This window comes from Halichoerus grypus, chromosome 4, assembly GCF_964656455.1.
Source record: "Halichoerus grypus chromosome 4, mHalGry1.hap1.1, whole genome shotgun sequence".
NCBI classification, from domain to species: Eukaryota; Metazoa; Chordata; class Mammalia; order Carnivora; family Phocidae; genus Halichoerus; species Halichoerus grypus.
In genome coordinates, this window is record NC_135715.1 from 99,439,651 (window position 1) to 99,457,103 (window position 17,453).

Below are 17,453 nucleotides of genomic sequence, written 5' to 3' on the forward strand. Positions count from 1 at the left end.
AATTTCACTTCTGAATACAGATTCAACCTCATCAGAAATTCCGCACAGGAGGTTAAAGTGAAACTTTGCTGATCAATACATATGACCCAAGGGCAATATTTGTTCCTTTCAATATCCTTGGATCTATTTGGTCTTTCTTGCCCTAAACTTTGATTGGACCAAGAGCCTGGGGGACAGGATTGAGAAGTGCTGAACTGGCCTCACTAGCCTGAGTCATCATTCCCCTCTTATGTCAATTTACTTCAGCTATTCTTTCGACTTTGGGCATTGCGAAGATTATTCTGAGTCTTTTTAAGACAGGGCAGAGCACTGCAAATACCATTTTACTTGGCTAACTGATATATATGGCTAGAAATATTAAACATGTAAGGAACTTTCTGGAAATACATTGAGGGTTCTTCAACGACACGCAAGTCACTGTAAGGCAAAGTGGTCCATGCTATGAGGACTGTGGCTCTCAAACTGTCACCTGGAGAGCCTGAGAACATACAGACTGCCAGGCCCACTCCCAGACTCCCTTCTGCAGGATGTCTGGGGTAGGACCTCAGAATGTGCATTTCCAACAACTTCCCAGGTGAGGCTGATGCTGCTGGCTCAGGGGTCACATTTTCAGAAACCCCGGTGTAGGAAAATACTGGCCACAGCTGCAACTCTGAGGAGAGAAACCGCTTCCAGTTTGGAGGGAGGGGAGAGGTATGTGGGGCAGTGATGATGTCATAAGAGGGATTTGAACCTGTGTTCTTCACAGTGTAAACCATCACCTTCTGGGACAGTGTGGGGGAGGGGAAGAAAGATCAAGAGGAGTTTTCTGGAAAAGGTTTTCCTAATTGTTAGTGAGGAGAACAAGACTGAAGATCTATATACTAGTTTCCCCTGGTAAGGTAATGGAACACGATTAAATGTAGTTGTGCTTATTTTCTGAAAACCTGTGTCAGCTATTTCAAAACAACTTCTAAGATGACTAGATAGATACGTGCAAGTTTTAGGGTTTCGGACAGATGACTAAAAAAGTCATCCCATTAAAGTAATAACTCCAGTCACCAACAAAATCCCAGATGAGAGCCTTGTCAGTGAGGTGAATGGCCCATCCTGCCTGGGTGTCACCACAGATACTGATGGTAGGAATCCTGACAGAGTGTGAGGGGAATGGCTGAGGAGAACGAGGGCCCTGCACACACTTCAATTTTCCCCTCGCCTCCCAGGAACTCAGAAACGCCCACCATCTTTGCCTTCATCTCTTCATTATCATCAAATAATATTTCTCAAGTTTACTCACACGTGTAACTCTTTTTCCATTCTGCTCAAATTTTCTTCCTCACTTCGCTTTCTCTTCTTGGCTTGTTCTCAATCTACTGATTTTTTTTTCCTCTGGCCGCCAACTGTGAACATCATCCCCACCCACTCTATCAAGGATTTGCTTTTTCAGAAACAGCATCCAATTGGAGATGCAGTGTGCCTTGACATGGCTTTTCTCATTCACAGGCTGGGGATCACACTTACTGGACAGAAGGAATTTATCATACAGTGAAGCATTCCCCAACTGTGTTCCAAGAATATTAAATCATAGCCAAAAGGAATTTACAGATGCCTGTACACTAAAATAGGGAGAAAAGGAGAGAGGGAGGGGGAGGGAGAGGGAGACTGACCTTCCTTCTCAATATCCACATACATGTTTGCAACCTTCCTTTGGAGGACAAAATGCTAATGTTCTGCAGAGGCTGCTAACAGACATATATTAAGATCTGAGCAAGGGATTCCTCAATAGTCTAGCCTTGTGCGAAGAACCTTTCTAAGTCCGCTTACCTCGTCAAGACATCGCTCATACTGTTCCCTTTGATTTTCATTTTCCAAAGCCAATGCTGAATTCTCTGCCTGCAGTGACATACAAAAATAATACAAATAAATCCATGAAATGTTGTGTTAGGTGACAACTTATTCAATACAGTTACTAAATATATCTCCTCAGGATCCAAAACAATCTTTTAGAAGAATCTTAGACAAGTTTGCTCTAAGTACTTTTATAGATATCTCATGGATGACTTCTGTCTTATCAACTTGTTCACAAAAGTACATTACCATTTAGAGAAATGCAAAACTTAATATTCTGAACAGGTAGCAAATCAAATCATGGCCTGATGTGAGAGTGTTCTGTAAAAAGATTACCACGTTTATTTCATTCTATGAAAATGTAAATGTAAGAAATGCCTCAATCCACTTCATTAAGGCCTGTTACAGTTTCACAACCCACTATTTGTTTAGGCCATAGAAAAGAATCTCAGGTCAATTCATGAGAGCATAGTTCCAAATGCAAACCAAACATGTTGTTTTCCTTGTTAATCAATGGCTATTAAGCTAAGAATATAATGAGAAATTTAAGAATTGAGCTATACTTGAGTCCCCCTGCCCCTTCCCTTTTAAAAACTATCGCTTTCCTGCTGTGAATTGTGCAAGACTGTTGAATCTCAGATCTGTACCTCTGAAACAAATAATGCAATATATGTTAAGGAAAAAAAAAAAAGAAGAAGATAGCAGGAGGGGAAGAATGAAGGGGGGGAAATCAGAGGGGTAGACGAACTATGAGAGATGATGGACTCTGAAAAACAAACTGAGGGTTCTAGAGGGGAGGAGGGTGGGAGGATGGGTTAGCCTGGTGATGGGTATTGAGGAGGGCACGTTCTGCATGGAGCACTGGGTGTTATGCACAAACAATGAATCATGGAACACTACATCTAAAACTAATGATGTAATGTATGGGGATTAACATAACAATAAAAAAGAAAAAAAATAAAAATAGACACAAAAAATATAAAGAAAAGGCAAAAATAAAATAAAATAAAATAAAATAAAATAAAATAAAATAAAAAAACTATAGCTTTCCCGCTCCTCAGAGCCAGTGGCTATCTGAATGGTAAATAGGTTTCTAGAGGAGACTAGGTCGAATATGGTCACCTGGTTACCAGCGAAACAATAAGGGGAAAAAGACACAGGTATATGCATATTAGGTTTTAGAAGGAGCATGAAATGGTGACATGGGATCTGCCCTCTGTAGCGGCTGACCTGAGTCCCTTTCAGCTACTACTGGCCTCGTTGGAGTCCTGAGCTGTGCAAGTTAACCCTTTCCAAGGCTGCTGCAGTGAGCATGCCCCTCCCCCCCAGGCAAACTCTGCTCTACCCCACTGTTTCACTATAATCCTCCTTGACATTTGGAAATGGGGATATATAGCTCTAAACCAGTTTTCTTCAAAAGAATGGTATGATTTTTAGGTGGTGCAAAGATCAAACTTTTTTCCTTTGTAGTGTCTTCCTATCAGGGTTTTTTGTTTTTTTTTTTTTTAACTTTCTATGTGGAAATAATTGCAAACTTACAGATGATTTGAAAGACTAGTATGAAGAACTCCCACATCCCCTCTCCTCAGATTCACCAACTGTTAACATTTTGCCACATTTGAGAGATCATTAGATCATTCTCTTTTTCTTTCATCGTGTTTCCCTGCAACTTGAAAGGGAGTTGCAGACATGATGCCCTTTATCCCTAAATACTTCTGTGTATATTTCCTAGTAACAAAGACATTCTTCTACACAACCACAGTATCGTCAAGTTTAGGAAATATTAATTGATACAATACCACAGTCTGATCTTCAGTACCTATTCCAATTCATCCATTGTTCCAATAGTGTCATTATAGCAATTTTTTCCAGTCCTGAAACCTATCCAGGCTCAAGCACCTATTGCATCTATTTGTCATTCATATAGGATGCTGGAACATTCTGGAACGGTCCTTTGTCTTTCATGCTAATTTCTTTTTCTTTTCTTTGTTTCCTTCCTTCCTTCTTCCCTCCTTCCTTCCTTCCTCACCCCTCTCCTTCCCTTCCTTCTTTTTCTTTCTTGGAAGAGTAAAGGCCAATTATTTTGTGGAGTGTCCCTTAATTAGGGTTTGTTTCAAGTTTCCTCCTGCACACTTGGCAGGAGTAGCACATGACTGATGCTGGGTTCTTCTCAGTGCATCCTATCAGAATTATGTCATGTCCATGTATCCATATTGGACATGTTAGCTTTGATCACTTGGTTAAGGTGGGGTCTGCTAAATCTCTCCACTCCAAAGCTACTTTCCTATTGTAGTTAATAAATTGTGCAGAGATGTTTTTAGACTATGAAAATATAATATTTCTCATCAAACTTTCATCGGTTTATCTTAGCAACCATTGATGAATCTTCCCTGAATCAATGATTCCTATGGTTGCACATGGTGATTTCTCACTCTATTATTCCAACTACATTTATGAATTTACATTCTATCATAAGAAAATGCTTTTCCTATTTATTATTTATCAGTATGAACACATGGATTCTTATATTATTGAAAGGGTTCTGAATTACTATTTTATTTATTTTGATGCTCAAGTTATCCCAGCTTTGAAAAGGTGAACCTCTGTAACCTGTGTCCTTTTGACATGTTTTCATCATTTTGAAGAGGCTTTCTTTTTAGGCACAGGGAAATGTTCCAAGCCCACTTTGCTCTTTCTTTGCGCCATTGCTGAAATATGCCATTTCTCCAAGGAATCCTGCTTGCTTTTAGTTGGGGAATGATATTTGGAAATTAAGATCTGATTATTAATGAATGCCATTGCTACTGATAGGTCATTTCTGTCAGTCCCTTTCAGTGAAAGGGTCTCTGTCTTTCTCCTATCACTACACACACACACACACACACACACAAACTCTCTCTCTCCAACCACTACAGAATTCTTCTTTGTCTTCCCCTTTTCATATTTGTGTCTTCCTTTTCTACACTGAGAACACAGGCAGCCATACATTTACTCATTTATTCAATCCCACAGTGCATGCAAAATTGTTACTGTATGGAAAATAGTAGTAAGAAGAGTTCACAATTTGATTTTTCTTTAGAATGTGGGTATATAGTAATGATGCGATGTTCAAAAGTTACTAAATTGGTAACTGTCACTCTTTCCTGTAGTTATGCTATTTATTCCTTTGTGCAGTTCAGTTCATTTGTTTCTGACAGTACTCAGATTTAATTTCCCCTCTTCTTGTGCATTTCACCTCAGTTTCAGAATATAGAAAACATTAATATGGTCCCAAAGTCAAAACTATACTAAAAGGTACACTCAGTGAGGTGTCACTTCCTCTCCTACCCCTCCTCCAGTCCCCTCCACCTCTTGCAGGTTCTTTAATAGTGCTTATTATTCCCTTATTATTACTTTATCATTACTATCTAGTTAAAATCACGTCCCTCAGCTCCCTCCAATTACATATGCCACAATCACCTTTCCCCTCAGTCCTCCTTCCTACCAGTCCTCTTGTTGCATTCTTTTTTGCTTTATCAGCATGTTTCACTGTTCATCAACCCTGTTTCTACCCTTGTTTTAGCTTCTTTACCACATGATGATTGGAGGAGGTTGGTCTTATATTTCTCTAGCATCTTACAATTTTCCCTCTTCCTTTTTCTCTGCAGAACCAGATCTTCCAATGGCACCTCTTCTCTCTTTGCGTCCTTCTCCCCAGAAACGTTGCTTCTCTGAGACTGTCACCTCAGGTCCCCTACACTTTCAAGCCCCGCCCTACAGCCAGCACTGGGCACATCCAGTCTCCATCTGTGGTCAGTACTAGGAGTGCCTTGCCCCCACACTCTGCCACCTCCCTCCCCTGGGACACACAGGCTTGCAGCCCTCAGTTCTGTGGGTATTTGGTGTTTGTCTCCTGAACAGTGATTTAAAGTTCTAATGTTCCATTTTCTGGTAACACAGAAGACATGGGTTATATGTGGTATTATTTGTGCCTCTGATGACTGCAGTGTTTTCCTTGACAGGTGTCTAAAAAGCTCAATATTGAGGCCAGTTTGTTATTTTCACCAACAATGAAACTCAGGTGAAGTGATCAAATGAAAACGGGGCACAAATTTGAGGGAAAATGCTAGCAGAAGCCTTTTTGGAAGTGCTCTTGCCACTGTTAGATCATCTTGACCTATTCCTGGTTCACGTCCCAGGATTCAAATCCCCGTTTCTTCTTCAGGTATCAGTTCTAATACTTGACTTTGACTTCTTTCCTCTGGACCTGGTCCCTGTTTTAGCAACCACCTGAACACTCCTGTCCCTCAGGCAGGATCCTGCCATGTGCTTTCCTCTCTTGTCATGGGCAGACATCTCCCACACAACCCAGCAATTCTATCCTCATGCTGATCATCTGTTTGGACTTGTTCAATATTGGTTATCCCTAGACTGTTTCTTCTCTTCCTTCCCACCTGCCACCCCCTACCCCTCATCCCTGACACTCAACTGAAAGCTGTTTCCTTATTGCTTGTTGCTGTTTCCTTCAGGGACAGCTGTGGCCTGTCACACCAAACCTCTTTCATACCTGCTGCTGGTGTAACCTCCCAGGTCCTCCCTCAGCCCAGGTGGGAGGACTGATGCCAGGTTCTAGCCCCATCGTTGCAGGCTACCTGGCAATACCGGGGTGTGAAACCTTTAGCGAGTCATTTAACCTTGCTGGGTTCACAGTTCCTTAGGCAATAAATGAAGGGAGCAGCCTAGCCAATCCACAAAGTGACTTCCAGTTCAAATATTTGGATACCGTGAATCACGGGGGAACTGCTGGAATTCCATTTCTATAAAGTCGCTGCTTTCTTTAGACAAATTGAGCTCGTGTGGGGTCCGCTGGTTTCAGGAAGGTAATGGCACAAAGGATAATGGGAAGAGATAAAGGAGAGAATGGCAATGCCAGGTTACGCTGTTTTCACTTTAAATGTCTTAGAAAAAAATGTGTTAAGGAAATAAAGCTGAAAATGGGGATTTATATGAGATGTCTCCATCTCCCTCCTACCCACAATATCATGTTGCAATAACACTGCAATTGATCCATTCAGATAATTACCATCATTATACCACTTAAATTACTTGCCTCACGTTTACTGCTCTGACAATCTATTACAGGCAAGCAAATTAAACACCTAAAGGGTGCTGGGGAAGACACTAGTTGTCACAGTTATGGTTAATGTGTTCAGTTGCAGAGACCAATTTAATTGATGTAATCCTACATATCCCAGGGGACAACAGAGATATTAACAATTATGCCAGTGAAGTTAAAATAATCTTGAACTTGTGATCTTCTTTAATCCATTTGCATTTATTAGAAATTCAGGATTTACCTGCTACCAACAGGAGGCAACAGGGGAAAAAAAAAGGGGGGGGGGAACAAACCTTAATTAAATGTGATTTAAAGAAACAGTAAATCATTTTATGGCAGGAATGAAAAAGGACATGGGAGAGAGGAAAAGAGAAAAAGTAGGTGTCACTGCTGAGAATTACAGGAATTACAACACAGGTCTTTTCTACTTCAAGAAATTATGTTATTAAATCAGTATACCCAGAGGATGTAATTAGAGCATGCATGCTAAATGTAACAGTGGGTCTTTGTGTTCAGCTTTGTCTTCTACAACAACCAAAAACTTTTGCTAGACTGAGTCCCTCATTTAGAGCTCAGTGTGGTTTCCTCATGACTTCCAGTTGCTGGGATTTAAATATGTTCCTGATTTCATCTCTAATGTTCTCACACGTCTTTATAAAACTGAGCAGCTTCATAGAGTAAATCCATATTGTTTTGGTTCACTGTGGCGGATGGGTCTAAGTGAACATTTATTTAAAAGGAACTATGTTTTTCAGAGGTCTTGCTCTGTGAATAAATTCTGGCCAGAGCTTACAAATGACTAAAAGGACTGATGCTTCTAGATCACTGTTGCACATTAATTCTCTAAATGCTAATTAGATCTAAAATCTCTCTATACCATGAATTTGCTTAATACATCTCCCATAGTTGAATGTCTGTGTCCCCTGAAATTCATAAGATGAAATCTTAATGCCTGATGTGATGGTATTGGGGTGGGGGGTGCTTTGGGAGTGATTAGGACATGAAGGCTGAATCCTCAAAAGTCGATTAGATTTATATAAAAGAGGCTCCGGAGAGCTTGCTAGCTCCCTTCCACCATGTGAAGAGACAGTGAGAAGGCGCTGGCTATGAACCAGGAAGAGGGCCCTCACCAGATCTTGACCATGCCAGAGGCTTGATCTGGGACTTCCGGGTCTCCAGAACTGTGAGAAATAAATTTCTGTTGTTCATAAGCCACCTAGTCCATGGTATTTTGTTGTAGTGACCTGAACGGACTAATACAACATCCTTTTCCACAGACCAAAGTTAGAACAGTTCTACACAAAAGAGTTCCCTCTGCAGTGAGTAACGACTCCACTGCAGGCTTTTCGCCTCTACTCTGTTCCCACTCATCTATCCAACATCCATCCACCTGTGTTTGCTGCGTGAGAGAATTCGGCATCTCTCAAGTCAGGCCACACTCCTGACTTGACGAGGTCTCTCATGAAGACCCAGCTCTTGTTCCCAAGGCTGCTCCTCTGGTTCTGCTGTGGGAGCCTGGGATATGCTCCACTTCCCTACTGACCCTTCTAAATTCCACTCATTTTTTTTTTTTTTTTTTTTTGTGGTGTGGCTCAAGTCTGAACCTAAAAAACTAAAATAGAGGCATATATTAAATTTTAAGTAATTTCAGATGTACAAAAATATTTGGAAACCATTACAAAGAATCCCCCTTGCTTTCCCTCCCAATTCCTCAAAGTTTACCTTTTTACCACATTTACTTGATCATTTGTTTTATGCCTATTTATAATCAGAGATGATTAAAAAAATTTTTTTGAAAGTAAGGTGCAGACATGATAGCCTTTTACCCCTTAATACACAAAATAATGTTGTAACATAACCACTGTGTAGCTATCAAATTCAAGAATTAACTTTGATACAATACCTAATCTACTCTACAGACCTTGTTCCAATTTCACCAATTATCCCTCTACTGTCCTTACCATGTCCAGGATTAATTCCAGGTTCCCAGAGCTGCATCTGATTGTCATTTCTCTTTAGTTTCCTATAACATGGAAGAGTTTTTTTGTCTTTCATGACTTTGACATTTTTCAATACAGGCCAGCTATTTTGTAGAGTGTCCTTCAATTTGAGTTTGTTTGATGTTTCCTCATGGTTACATTAAAGTATTTCCTTTTATAATCATAACTATCTTATGGGGAGTTGCTTTGAAAATATGTAACTACCCAAAAGTCTTTGAGATTATGCAAATATCTAAATACCCACACTTTGTTCATTTATTTTAGAATCCATTGATAATTTTTTGCCTAAAACAAGTATTACAGTGATAGTTACCAAATAGTAATTTTTAAATTCCACTTTTCCTCCTATGTCCATTGGTTTGAACTCTACCAAAAGGAGGAGTCGTACATTTCAACAATCAATTATAATGTCTTCAGTTGGGATTATTAATTTTATGAATATTATTAGTCTTCTCTAGTTAAACTATAAGCTCTCTGAGGTAGGGATCAAGCCTTATATGCCTCTTTTCAAATGAGAAAAATTTAAATTAGTGCATTTTTGCTAGAGTTTTGTGTAGAAACAAAAATTCATTTTCGTATTTATATGTACTTAATATCGATGAGTTTGCACAAGTAGTGTGTTAGGCACTTTTACCTATGTCCTCTCAGTGGTGGTCATACACGTACATATGGATACATCCTAATGCATCTTTTAGATAATATCTTATAGCCAAGTGGGAAATTAAACAAATAAACAATTTTTACTCTTTGTACATGCCAATATTATTATGCTGTCTATAGGTTCTAAACAAAAAAACCCAGTATACATCATCTGACACATTTTGACAACTGGCAGAGTATTTAAAGTTCCTACTTCTCTATAGTGAGCAGTATGAGAAATTCAGTTTTTGTTCCTTACTTAAGAATGTTAATTTCACTCATCACTAGTATTATCATAGTGGTAGATTAAAGATGGTTGCAAAAAATGCTTTATGATTTATTTCCTTGACTCTGGACTGGCCTTACTGACTTGCATGACCAATAGAATGTGGCCGAAGTGCCATTCTGAGGACTTCCAAGGCTAGACTACGAGTTTTTTGGCTTCTACCTTGGCCTCTCAGAACTCTAGCTCTTGGTGTCTTGAGTTGCCATGTGAGAAGGCTGGTATCTTGAGGTGGTATCAGGCCCAAGCCACATGGAGAGGCCCTGGAGGATGAGATGCCATGGGGAGAGATAAAGACCAGACATGGGAATAAAGAAGCCATCTTGGAAATGGATCTTCTAACTCTAGCTGACACCACCTGGATTGGAGATGAATCCAGTTGTGTCCTTTTCAAATTTATGACCCACAAAATTGTGAGGAGAATAAAACAGTCATTTTAGGCCTCAAAGCTTACACAACAATAGATAAGTGGAATGGACATATTTAGGGGATGAGCTAGAACATCATTTCTTCCATGCATGCATCCAGTTATTGATCTCTCACTGTTCTCCAAGAAGCATTCTAGGGAGGATACAAAGATATATAAAACATAAGGACTACCTCAAAGAAGGAAAAAACCTAGTAGAGAAAACAAATTGTCTCACATTGAAAGCTGTCATGCAACAAGATTAGAGGGAAAAAAACCTACTAATTTTATATGAGGTAGGAAAGATACTTCTTGAAGAGGTAACTTGACCTTTGCTTAAGCTCACTCAAACCAACAGCAGAAGTCGTCATTGGAATGAATAAAAATAATATAATTTTGAACAAAATACCAAGGAAATGTATTTACTTGTATTAGCAATCAGAAATAAATTATCCCACCATGCTAGAACCCTGGATGAAGACACTGTCAAATCATTATGAAAGTGAATAATGTCAGGCACCAGTAAATATCCACTGCAGAGAAAATCTTGGGTTCAAGAATGATGAACAAGAACAAACTGATGGCGTGCAAATTGAAGTGGTAGAAATTGAGCAGGGGTAGAATGGTCTGGAGGAAAGAAGGTGGAAAAAGGAGGAGAAAAAGAAAAAGAAGAAAAAGTCCAATCCACAGTATAATTACAAAGGATGCATACTTGTGGTTACTACTGCTGCAAAGGGGGGTCTTTTTCAAAATGACATCTTCCCAGCTTGCTGAAAACCCCTCAGTTCAGCAAAGGTAGATAGGTCAGAATAAGGGCAAGAAACCATGGTTTGGCCCCATAGGTGGGACGGTGTGCTCTTTTATGGCTGCCACCATAATCAGAGTCCTATGGCACTCTAGTTAAATAACTTACAGTCAGCCTAGCAACTTCGGTCTGTGGGCCAAGGAACTTCACATCCAGCCTTCCAAGCAAAACACAGGCATGCCCCAAATATCCCTAATTATACTGCCGTCTGTTCTATTTTGAAAGCTGTCTAAAAACACTAGGAGGATAAAGCACCAAGGGAGGGGCTAAGTATGCCATCAAGCATGCCACCCAATTATGCACATTTTAACTTAGCAGAGTGGCAGAAAGCCTGAGTACAAAGACACCAAAAACTAGACCTGGATATTGAATTTCTTTCCCAACATTGTCATCCGATGAAACTGATGCAGTCTGCATCATTCACCTGAACATGTCCGGTCACTGCAGTGGCTGTGCAAGGGATAGGTGGCTAAGGGGTGGTTCCCACTGACTGTATTTAAGAACTAGAGTCTTTATACCTGGGCACGGTCTAGGACTCCTGTACAGCTAGAGGCAAATTCTGTCATCCTGAAAAATTTCAGGAAATAGTTATAAGCTGTGTCCACCCACCACAGAAATATACATGGACACTTGTGTGCCCATACATGCAGACACATCATCAAATGTCCTTGCTCTTGCCCTCAACAAACCTTAGCGATTCCCACTGGGTCCAGGCCCAGAACAAGGCAGTGAGCACTGAAGTTGAAATAAAAAGACATCCCTAGTTCACGGAGTTCAGGATCCCCTGCAAGAAGAAAATGTTTATCTTGAGTTCATCTTGATGAAGTCCCAAAAGTTCATTTTTGCTTTTGTTTCACTAGCTAAAAAGCTTCTGCACAGCAAAGGAAACAGTCAACAAAACAAAGAGGCAACCCACAGAATGGGAGAAGATATTTACAAATGACACTACAGATAAAGGGCTGCTATCCAAGATCTATAAAGAACTTCTCAAACTCAACACCCAAAAAACAAATAATCAAGTCAAAAAGTGGGCAAAAGAGATGAACAGACACTTCTCTGAAGAAGACATACAAATGGCTAACAGACACATGAAAAAATGTTCATCATCATTAGCCATCAGGGAAATCCAAATCAAAACCACACTGAGATACCACCTTACACCAGTTAGAATGGCAAAAATGGACAGGGAAAGAAACCACAAATGTTGAAGAGGTTGTGGAGAAAGGGGAACCCTCTTACACTATTGGTGGGAATGCAAGTTGGTACAGCCACTTTGGAAAACAGTGTGGAGGTTCCTCAAAAATTTAAAAATAGAGCTACCCTAGGACCCAGGAATTGCACTCCTGGGTATTTACCCCAAAGACACAGATGTAGTGAAAAGAAGGGCCCTATGCACCCCAATGTTCATAGCAGCAATGTCCACAATAGCTAAATTGTGGAAGATGCCAAGATGCCTTTCAACAGATGAATGGATAAAGAAGATGTGGTCCATATATACAATGGAATATTACTCAGCCATCAGAAAAGATGAATACCCAACTTTTACATCAACATGGATGGGACTGGAGGAGATTATGCTAAGTGAAATAAGTCAAGCAGAGAAAGTCAATTATCATATGGTTTCACTTATTTGTGGAACATAAGGAATAACATGGAGGACATTAGGAGAAGGAAGGGAAAAATGGGGGGGGGGGAATTGGAGGGAGAAATGAACCATGAGAGACTATGGACCTGAGAAACAAACAGGGTTTTAGAGGGGAAGGGGGAGGGGGGATTGGTTAGCCCCGTGATGGGTATTAAGGAGGGCACATACTGCATGGAGCACTGGGTGTTATACGAAAACAATGGATCTTGGATCACCACATCAAAAACCAATGATGTATTGTATGGTGACTAACATAACATAATAAAATTAAAAAAAAAAAAAAAAAGAAGAAGAAAATGTTATGCAGACCTGTCCACAGGTTCATTTTTGAAGAATTAAAGAGAAAACATTTTATGGTAAAATGTCTGTGTACTTTCAGAATTTAAATCCTTAAGTGGGGCTTTAGACCAAGGGGTTGCAAACTTGAGGGTGCATCAGGATTAATTGGAGTACTTTTCAGATCAGGTTATTAGGCTCCATCAGTTTGGACACAGTACCTCTGGGGAAGGATCTGTGAATCTCGGTCTCTAACAAGTTCCCAGGTGATGCTGATGCTACCTGCCTGGGAACCCCATTTTGAGAACCAGTGTCCCAGATGGATTGATTTCAGAATGAAGGCAGTTGTTACCTTCTACCACCCCCTAGTTATCGTCAACTTTGAACTGCTCAGGAGTTTCTTAGTGCTTTTCTGGAACTGGAGGTGGCCACCATGTTTGTCACCTCCACCAGGAAGCCTTCACCAATCTCTTGAGGTGGGGCAGGTGCCTGCTCTCTGCTTCCACAATGTACCATCTGCGTACTTCGAGTAGAGCACTCACCCTAAATATTCTCACTTCATACAGATGAAAACATACAATTTTGTACTTTGCTTTCTCTTACTCAGTTTATAGTCCATCTCTCTCCTCAGACCTCAGTGATTCTCACTGAGGGGGGGGGGGCGGGGTGAGCCCCTGAGCAGATATGTCAATGTGTGTCTCTGTGTCTGTGTGTCCGTGCAGAATAGGAAAATATGTGTGTGATTTGGAAAAATATTACTTGATATCGTATTCTAATCTGAAAAATAATAAAAGGTAATGCTTTCACAACAGACACAGAAAAAAAAAAAGCTCAATAATTTTCTTGCCTACAGGGGATATACAGGAAAGAAATCCATGGGTGGGAGTCAGTAGGTGGTAGGAGTGGTAAGAAGGGTATATCATCCTAGAGGAAAATACGAGATTCTAATAGTGTGTTTTTTAAATTTCCTTTTTATTTTTATTTTTTATAATGGCAAGAGGCCTGGCCTTTGAAGTCAGGTAAGTGTTTATTTGGATCTTGGTGCTGCCTCTCCCTACCATGACCGCAGGCAAGTCACCTGGGCTCTGAGTGTGTCTTCTCCTTGGTAAATGAGAAGATAATAAATACCCATCACTCTTTTGATGTTGAATGGCATGATGAATGTAAAACACATCTAACACAGAGCCTGGCCCATTATAGGATTCGATCAATGTCTGTTTACTTCTGTCCTTTGTACAATAACTCCCATCTGAACTCGGGGCAGCTCACAGGCTTAGCAGGGGGAGGGGTGTCATCCAGAGCATATTCTGTGGACAGGGGAGATTCCAGCCAAGAAAAGTGCAACCTGGGCCCTCACAACTGGGTATTTTTTTTTTTTTAAGATTTATTCATATTTGAGAGACAGAAAGAGAGAAAGTGTGGGGAGGGACAGAGGGAAAGAATCTCAAGCAGATTTGCCCCCTAGCATGGAGCCTGATCCGTGATGGGGCTCGATCCCAGGATCCTGAGATCATGACCTAAGCCAAAACTGAGAGTCAGATGCTCAACCGACTGAGCCACCCAGGCCCCCACACCTGGGTATTTTAAACAGCCTCACATCTAGGTCAGCTTCTGGCACTGGCTCCCTTCACCTGCAGCCTCCCCTTCTCCTTTCCCTCAGCTCTCTCTCATCTCCTCACTCCCCCTTGCTGGTGCTCATTTATCTACTACCCTCCCCTACAGAAAACCCTGCTCTCAGAGAGATACTCGCAACTTCATTCACAGTAAGATTCAAAGCTGATAAGTAAAGCACTAAGAGGATTTGCATTTTAAGAGAGGGTTAAGGAGTGAATCTTTAATTGTAGCATTGTAGGAATTAGAAAGTGGGCAGGTTTGCAGGGGCGTAGGATGGTCTGGCACAGGGCATCGCATTCCACCTTGAAATCATATCACAAATGATCACCTACAAGACTTTCTTGTAAGGCCTGGAAGGACTTGATCATGATCATCTCCGCCATATCTTAGGGTCATTGAAAAGAAAAACGTGCCACTCACAGTTCTTCCCAAACCCACTTGTGGATGCCACTGAGCCAGATGCCTATTCTCATGCTTCACAGCACCCTGCTGGCCTTGGTTACAGCACCCACCACATGTGGTGCAGGGGGGTTGCCATTCCCCCCCACCGACACCCATGCTCGGGGAGGGCAGACAATGTTGTTTCCCACACCCTCCACTGCCCGGGACACGGAAGGGGACCCAGACCTCTTGTAATTCTGACCCTTTCCATATACAATTCTTACTTCCCAGGGCTGTACACTGCAGCTAGGATTATAAAAAGAAGTATTAATTGGTTAGGGGGATAAACACTTTTGTTTCATGCATCCAAGATCCCGTTTCTTGATGCTACTCAAACTTACTTTCAAACCCTTGCCACTTGCAAAGGCCACAGGTATGACACGTTGGCCCATCACCACAGTTGCTGACTGCATCCCCACCCCTACACCTGATACTATAAGCAATAACAGAAAAGTCCAACTAAACCCTTTAGACTGACATGGAGTAACCGAGCCAGGCGGAGGCAGACACAGGGGAGCCGTGGCTGGGGGTCCTGAGAGAAGAGCTGCATACAACCTCCTGGCAGCGGGACCACCTTCTCACCTCAGCAAAACAACAAGCTCCTCTTTGGGAGTGTGCTAGCAAATGTTTAACGATCCGTTCTCTGCGAGAGAAGAGCCCCGCTTTGTAGTCTTCTGCAATTTCTGATTCAAAAGGATATATGCATCCCTATGTTTATTGCAGCACTATTTACAACAGTCAAATTATGGAAGCAGCCTAAGTGTCCATCGATACATGGATGGGATAAGAAGATATGGTCTATATACACAATGAACTATAACTCAGCCATAGAGATGAATGAGATCTTGTCATTTGAGATAATGTGGGATAGACCTAGAAGGTACAATGCTAAGCGAAATAAGTCAGAGACAGACAAATCTATGATTTTGCTCATATGTAGAAACTAACATAACAAAATGAAGAAACAAAGAAACAAAAGCAAAAACAAACCCATACATATAGCGAACGTACTGGTGACTGACAGAGGGGGTGGGGTGGCAGGTACAGGCTTCCAGCTATGGAATGAGTAAGTCACAGGGATGACAGGCACAGCACAGGGAACAGTCACTGGTACTGTAATACTGTTCTACGGTGACAGATGGCAGCGATACCCGTGGGGAGCATCATATACAGAGCTGTCCAATCACGATGTTGTACATCTGAAACTAATGCAAAACAAATAGGAAAATGTTGTAAAATAATCAGGAAGTGATGAGTTTTGAGTGTGTTTTACTTTTGCCTGTAAATGTAACCTACAGAAATCAATAAATAATAATTGCTGTGTTTAATCACCGGCTCACAAAATTCTTGAAAAAATAACTGGATATCAAAAGCTGGTATGAGCTTGCTTCTGCACACCGATCTACTGTAGGGTTTGAGACTAGCTCTCCAATGGTGTAAGTAAGTATGCCCATTTATATCTGCTAATACAAAAGGTTAACTGATTGTGCTCTGCTTGTAATTTCATTCAGGAACCTACTTGACTCCCTGGTGACCATCAGGCCTCAGCTTGATGCCATTCCCAGCTCTGTTCTCTTCCTAAGGTCTGTTTATACAATTTAGTTTCAGAAACTCAAGGATAAAGGGTCATAAAGCTATTGGCTCATGTGCCTCCTCCCTCATTTAATGGGGTTCCTTCCATCATCTCTGCACTTGCTAAGGTAGGTTTACCTCACCACCCCTCCCCTGCAACTCTTTTACCTCCCACTTCTCTAGCCCCATCAGCTAGAGGAAGAAAACTGATGCATTCAGCCTGCAAAAGATTATGTTTGAGCGTTAGACTTGTGTGGACTCAGGGAAGTGAAAATTTGTATGTCAGACAAGTGTGTGCTTTTAAAAAGTGATACAAACATTTCATTATTCCAAACATTTAATAGTATTGTCAAATTATTCCTATTAAAATTGAAAAACTCAGCAATTCAATAAATTACATATTTCAGCTCAAGATGTAACAAGCATTTTCCAATCATGACAGAGCCAACAATTCAGATACTCTATAATTCTTAGCAAAAGCAACTTTTACTCATATTTTACCCCCCCCCCCACCCACAGATGTTCTTCCGAGATAGCAAATCATGACTTTGAAGCAATTCCTTCAAACTGAATCGCCTGCTTCTTAGTAGAGGAGGATGAACACCGGGTCTCTCAGACATTTCTCAGACTATATTTATTTATATTTTGTTCTTTAAAAATACTGAAGGAATAAGTATTTGTTCCCCTCCACCAAGAAGCAGGTGATTCAGGCTGAGGAACTGACTGGGAATTCCTGCAGGAATAGAACTCTTTGACCTCTGAGCTACACAGGAACTGAAAGACAAATGGGAAGGAAACAAGTGCAGATATCTGTATTCCACAAATCCTTTCACCCAAAAGAGGAAGTTAC

The 17,453-nt window shown here is 40.9% G+C and overlaps 1 protein-coding gene across 5 annotated transcripts in view; it reads right to left on the reverse strand.

Moving 5' to 3' along the window:
• Window positions 1-17,453, reverse strand: part of NCKAP5 (NCK associated protein 5) — a 973,576-nt gene that overhangs the window by 196,132 nt on the left and 759,991 nt on the right. For all 5 annotated transcript variants that reach the window (XR_013447087.1, XM_078070693.1, XM_078070694.1 and 2 more), the window contains one exon: window positions 1,804-1,872. Coding sequence is in view for 4 of the 5 variants with exons in the window: in XM_078070693.1 (XP_077926819.1) it covers window positions 1,804-1,872 (69 nt within the window). In the remaining variant the exon portion in view is untranslated. The remainder of the gene's footprint in view (window positions 1-1,803; window positions 1,873-17,453) is intronic.